A 6,866-nucleotide genomic window follows, 5' to 3' on the forward strand; every position below is an offset into this window, starting at 1 on the left:
TGAAGAGGTGGGTTTTCAATGATTTCCAGAAGTTTAGGTGGTCATGTATTGTTTTCACTGCATGCGGGAGTCCATTCCATAGTTGTGCGCTTATGTAGAAGAAGTTAGATGCGTGAATTGTTTTGTATTTTAGCCCTGGTAATGTAGGTTTAGGTATGATCGTGCTGATCCGAGTCTGTTTCTAGTTGGTAGATCAGTGAGGTCTGTCATGTATCCTGGGACTATGCCGTAGATGATTTTGTGGACTAAGGTGCAGATTTTGGAGATGATCCGTACTTTGATTGGGAGCCAGTGCTTAGCGGGTTTAGCGCTGTCGAATCGTGTTTTACCATATATCAGTCTGGCTACTCTTCCTTAGTAGGTTCTCCCAGTATAAATCTGGGGTTGTGCACTGTTCTGCCTTCCTATGATCAGGAAGTCTTCATTATTGTCTGCTGGCTGTACCAGAAGAATCACACAGAGGATCACTATATAGAAAAGGATGAAATCCAATTAAACAAAAATTAAATGATCTCATAGCTGGAGTGTGCTTTAACTGCATCAACAGACCAGGATCAAGGCTGGAGTGGGGTGTAATGGTAACTCCAGCAGCTAGGAAGTAAGACTGGTGCTAGATAGATTTCTATGGTCTGTGCCCCAAATTTAGCAGGGAGGGATAAAGATTAAGTATACCAGTGTTTAATCATAATGAAGTAGAACCTGTGCAGAGTTTGAAAAGACAAGGAGAAGCACCGTGGAGCAGACCCCGAAAAGGTGGATTAGGCAGCCCACTGAGCCCTTCTGTCAGCTTTGCACGGATGTTGTGCTTAATTTTGAAGCCAAGTTCCTTGCCAAGGTTCAGGCTAAGTGCCTGGTGAGGCATGCTACTATGAGGTAGTCCTAGGTTCCATTCCTGAGGCCAGCATCTGCCCCTTGGGTCAGTTGGGATAGGGTGTTACGGAGGAACATTCAAAGCACACAAGGAAGGGAAGATGGCCAAGTCGGTCATCACACAATCTTGACACTCAGTAACCAGACCCAGGATGCACTAACCAGGCTCTGTGGAAATGGACAGAAAGTAGGAATAGGGTTTAACGTATTTCAAAAAAATCTCGGATGAACTGGGTTCAGAGACTGGTTTTGATTGAACAGGAAATTGCTGGACAGTAAATTTTTTTTAAATCTAAAATATTGTACCTAACTACAGAATAGAGATCTTCTAATATTCTGATTCTTTGTGTCTTACAGTTCACGATGCCGACATTTAATTAATGAATCAAACACATGTACCTACAGCTTCTGCAATGATATGTCCTCGGATGCTAAGTCTGTTATCACCAGTTTTAACTTGCAAGTGGATCTCACCGATCACACTGGTACCCTTCAATCATGCAACCTGTCTGGTAATGTAGCTGAGGAAGTACTAAGCTGCAAGGTAAGTAACAGTAAAATGGCAGACCCCAAAGAGTTTCCCTTTCAAAATTGTCTGGCTAAGCTGCTGCATGAGGTTCTCTTATCCAAACTACTTCACAGGTAGAGTAAACCTTCAAATTGAAATCTCACTGTTTGATTTTGTCAGCCAGCCCCCCTCCCTCCCCCAAACACCATCTTTATCCCATAGGGAATGCAATTTTTAAAGGGTCAAACTTTGTGGTTAAGCATATGTTTACTCATAGAGAAACCCTTTGATAATTACCCCTGAACTATCTTACTAGTGAAGGTGATCTAATGGTATGAGACCACGTTTATGTAGCTGTATTATCTCACTGGTAACAATAATGTACAAAATCATTTTCAAGAGAAAAGAAAGTTCTAGAACAGGGGTTCTCAACTCATTCCTCGGGACACACCTAGCTAGTCAGATTTTCAGAATACCCATCGTGAGGGGCATTTTTGAAAACGGAGTGGCCTAGTGGTTAGGGTGGTGGACTTTGGTCCTGGGGAACTGAGGAACTGGGTTCGATTCCCACTGCAGGCACAGGCAGCTCCTTGTGACTGGGCAAGTCACTTAATCCTCCATTGCCCCATGTAAGCCGCATTGAGCCTGCCATGAGTGGGAAAGCGCAGGGTACAAATGTAACAAAAATAAAATAGATACTATTGGAGATTCTACATGGAATGTTGCTACTATTGGAGATTCTACATGGAATGTTCTATTCTATTCCACTAGCAACATTCCATGTAGAAGGCTGCGCAGGCTTCTGTTTCTGTGAGTCTGACGTCCTGCACGTATGTGCAGGACGTCAGACTCACAGAAGCAGAAGACTGCGCGGCCACATTGGTGATCTGCAAGGGCCGACTTCTACATGGAATGTTGCTACTTGAATAGCAACATTCCATGTAGAATCTCAAATAGTAGCAACAGTGAAGGAGTGGCCTAGTGGTTAGGGTGGTGGACTTTGGTTCTGGGGAACTGGGTTCAATTCCCACTGCAGCTCCTTGTGACTCTGGGCAAGTTACTTAACCCTCCATTGCCCCAGGTACAAATAAGTACCTGTATATAATATATAAACCGCATTGAACTTGCTATGAGTGGGAAAGCGCGGGGCACAAATGTAAGAAAAAAAAACATCCAAGTCTGAATTGGAATGTTTAACTCATTACATCCATAAAAACCCATCCAAGTGTGAGCCATTTTCAAACAGGAAAAATATCCGGGTTTCCCTTTTCGAAAATAGTTCAAGGATGGAAGTTTATGCACAGAAGACATCTAAAAAGAAGAGCCATTTCCCAAACTGACACATCCAACTTATAAACACCAAAAAACGAAGCACAAGAATGTCTGTCCCACATCTTTTGAGAGAAATGGCCACACAAACATCCTGCAGATCAGGGGACAGCCTAGTGGTCGGTGCAATGGATTTTAAACAATGGCAACCAGGTACAATTCCCACCATAATGCCTTTAATTTGTATTGTGAACCCACCAGGAACAGAATAAAACCTACTATACCTAACTTGACATCATTACGATTTCCTTCCACCCTGCAGTGTCTCCTATATTTAGGTACAGTATTCAATTTGGTAGTTTTGGAGTGCTCACAAGTTCCAGCACAAATGTACTAGATAGAGTGGGATTTGGACCTGGATCCCTTTGTTCATAGATCACTGCACTGACCACTACCCTATGTGCCTGGTATCCCCGTTCAGTTCTTAGAGGGGTGGGAGGGGGACAGCATCCACTGGTGGATTAATGAAGGATCAAGCCTTAACCTTTCCAATCTGGTCATTCAGTGAATCATTTTTAACTTGGACGTGATTGAAACAGGTCTAGATGAAAACATACTTTTTAGACTTGGACATGACTTTCTGTTTCATAATTTTAGTCCCACCCTAGTCCTGCCCAAAACAGGTTCCCTTGCTATTTGGACAAACTTATTAGCAGATGGATGTGTTTTGGGCCCTTTTGAGATGTCTGTCTGCTTTGAAAATGAGCTCCACTGAATATGCACAAGATAGATTTGCATACAAGGGAAATGGTACTTGATATACCGCCTTGCTGAGGTTTTTGCAACTACATTCAAAGTGGTTTACGTATATTCAGGTACTTATTTTGTACCTGGGGCAATGGAGGGTTAAGTGACTTGCCCAGAGTCACAAGGAGCTGCAGTGGGAATTGAACTCAGTTCCCCAGGATCAAAGTCCACTGTACTAACCACTAGGCTACTCCTCCACTCATTCCACCAATAAGAGCCAACCTCATCAGTGATGTCACAATGGATTGATTGCCCAATACTTGGCTCACTTCTGATATTGTGATGTCATAAGGGAAAGGGAAATGGGACTTGATATACCGCCTTTCTGAGGTTTTTGCAACTACATTCAAAGCGGTTTACATATATTCAGGTGCTTATTTTGTACCAGGGGCAATGGAGGGTTAAGTGACTTGCCCAGAGTCATAAGGTGCTGCAGTGGGAAGTGAACCCAGTTCCCCAGAATCAGAGTCCGCTGCACTAACCACTAGGCTACTCCTCCACTCCGGAGGAGGAAGTGCCACTGAATATCACCACAGACTTCCCCTGCTCTGTCCAGTTAGTTCTGGACCAGTCCATGGACAGAGTATGGGAGAAGCTGGGACTTAACGGGTCAGACAGCTAACCGACAAGTTAGGACAAGAAAGAAAAGACTATCCTAACTTTAGCTGCAAAACTTTCTCGGCAGCCATTTTGGATAGGGAGCTCCTGCCTGTAGGACCCCGAAAGCACTTACGTGGGTCTTTGCCAGTATTCACCCGGGCCATGCAAAAGCTCCGGCAGCCAGCTTGTTTTGAATTAGCCCCGGATATTCATTGCCAGTTTCTAGACATAGCCCGGGACTAAATATCCGATGCTAATTCTAACTGTTGCGGGCTGAATATCAACCAGAGTATATTTTCTCTCTCTCCAGTATATGGTGATGGCACACTGTGCAGCGCCTTGCCTTAAATCACTTTGTCAGCTCCTAAACTAATTTGAGGCTAGTTTTGTTGAGCTTACTTTTCTTCCTGATGGAGAAGAGTGGGAAAACGAGAGCAGCTTTATATGGAAATGCATGGATGTCCCCCAGCCCATTTCCCTTTCTCCCCCTGCTCCAGGAGGGGGTTCTTGGGGTTGAGGTGCCTCTAGTCTGCTGTTGTGATACTTACTTTTTGTATACGCCAGTTGAGTATGGGGAGTTACTGGAGAAAGAGGGCAAAATATGGTGGTGCCGAGTCCTTTCTGTCTTCCCCAGATGCCACCTGAACTACTGCACATACATTTCTAAAAGCAAATATACTCTCTTATTTGCCGTTTCTACTGTTTAAGCCCTGTCTATCTACAGCACTAAGCTCTGTGATGTTGGCAAATTAATGTTTCTTCAGGCTGTGGTATTTCAAATTGGGTTGCTTCCCTTCTGGCTATTTTCACTGCAGTCTTTTCTCAGAATTAGAGTTTGTTCAAATCCCTTAGGCTTAGTTTAGTTAAAAAAATAAAAAAAACAACAACCTGGTGTTTCTGTTTTTACATGGTAACAAACCTAGTAGATGATGGCAAGAAAAGACTGATGGACCATCCAATCTGACCAGTTATTTCAGTAAATTGATTTACTAATCAGTTTTCTCATTCTTGTTGTAAATGGGGGGGGGAGGGGAAGCTATACAGTACTTCTGAAAAAAAAAACCCAGTTTAATGAATGTTAACCAATTTTCCATTTCTAATACATTTGGTTTATATCTGTGTTGAATGGACATTTTTCTAGGTAGATAAATTCCTAACGTTAACAGAAGAACAGAAGACAGCATTAAAATGGACTCTCCTACTGGAACGTTGCAAAATCTATTTGAAAGTTAGTATGTTCAGTGAAAATAATACTAAATCAGAATATACACTTAATGCACAAGATCAAGGGTATCTGACAGGCAAACATTCAGCTATGCACACCACCACTCCAGCATTTCTCATCTCCCCTTTTTTCCTTTCCTGCTACCAGACCTCCCTTCTTGTTGCTGCTGCCACCCTCCATGTTCCAGAGTCAAAGACGCAAGAGGATTCAGCGCCATGAATCACAGACCCCCACACAAGCATTGCTGTGTTCCACTCCCCCACACTGTAGGACAGGCCCGACAATGCTTGAGCACAGGCTTGTGCTTCAAGGCCCTGCAAAGGTACTGAATCCTCTTGTGTCTTTCAGCTGAAGGAGGAGTGGCCTAGTGGTTAGAGTGGTGGACTTTGGTCCTGGGGAACTGGGTTCGATTCCCACTTCAGGCACAGGCAGCTCCTTGTGACTCTGGGCAAGTCACTTAACCCTCCATTGCCCCAGGTACAAATAAGTACCTGTATATAATATGTAAGCCCCATTGAATCTGCTATGAGTGGGAACGTGCGGGGTACAAATGTAAGGAAAAAAAACTATGGCAGTACCAGGAGGGAAAAAGAGGAAAGATGAGATGCTGCTCTCCTGGCCTGCCACTGCTGCAACCCTAGGTGAATAGTCTGCCTACTGGCCCCGCACTAGTCATAGAATCACAAGACTGCTATCACTAAGCATGCATGCTAATGATTTACTGTGAAGGTATGTGTGCACAATAAAATTTAGCAAGCATGCAAATATGGTGATAATAAGCCCTGAGCTGCTAAGTGCTGGCATCTGACCCCAGTAACTTTCACACCACTTTATTTAATGCTACTGTGCCTGCAGGATTTCCACTCCTTTTTGTTAGAGGGCTCAATTGGTTGCGTGAAATAATTTTAGGATATGCAGCTGGAGGACCTGTGAAGAAAATTAAGCAGTTAGCCCTGCTGATTGAAACCAAGGATTTCATAGACAGCTACTCCAGGCAAATCGTTTTCACAATCTTTCATCCTTTTGCAGATGTTCTTGTCTCCCAGTGGAAGAAATGGATTAAGAGTGACTTTGCTGTCATGCAAAATTGCAGATCCAGTAGAAGCGATCAGAGCATTTCCAGACAAGGAAAATTTTGAATACTCTCTCATTTTCAACTCTTAAATCTTAGTAGTACCAGTTCTAATTGAGAGATAGATTTACTAAAGTGTGTTACTGCTCATTGTTAGTGAATAAGTCCCATTGTATGAAATGCTACCCGCCATAAATAACATGCATTAATGTGTGTAGCGCCCCTTTTAGTTAACATTTAGCCCCACGTTTGTGAAAATAGGAATTTGAAAAGTTATTTGATGTATACATAAACTATTATGGTTTCCTGTTATCTGATGTTATTTATATCTTATTATAACACTTATATTTAATGGAGATGAGCAAATGTTTGGGTTCAGTTCACAGTAAATCGTGAAACATTCAGCTAAGGATAATTATGCAGCTCCTTCAGACTTTTCACTTGGTAGATGTGGAACAGCTGCATAACAAGTTTAAATGAACCAGAAATATTTTGCAATAAAAATGGTTTTAGAA

General features: G+C 42.8%; 1 protein-coding gene across 1 annotated transcript in view; it reads left to right on the forward strand.

The window, feature by feature from the left end:
• MEIOB (meiosis specific with OB-fold) overlaps positions 1-6,588 on the forward strand; it is a 39,950-nt gene extending 33,362 nt beyond the window's left edge. Inside the window, exons 11-13 of the mRNA XM_030212821.1 lie at positions 1,228-1,418; positions 5,200-5,282; positions 6,309-6,588. Of these exons, the coding sequence (XP_030068681.1) occupies positions 1,228-1,418; positions 5,200-5,282; positions 6,309-6,443 (409 nt within the window). The 3' untranslated portion in view covers positions 6,444-6,588. The remainder of the gene's footprint in view (positions 1-1,227; positions 1,419-5,199; positions 5,283-6,308) is intronic.
• Positions 6,589-6,866: the final 278 nt, after the last annotated feature.

This window comes from Microcaecilia unicolor, chromosome 8 (genome assembly GCF_901765095.1).
Source record: "Microcaecilia unicolor chromosome 8, aMicUni1.1, whole genome shotgun sequence".
Lineage (NCBI taxonomy): Eukaryota > Metazoa > Chordata > Amphibia > Gymnophiona > Siphonopidae > Microcaecilia > Microcaecilia unicolor.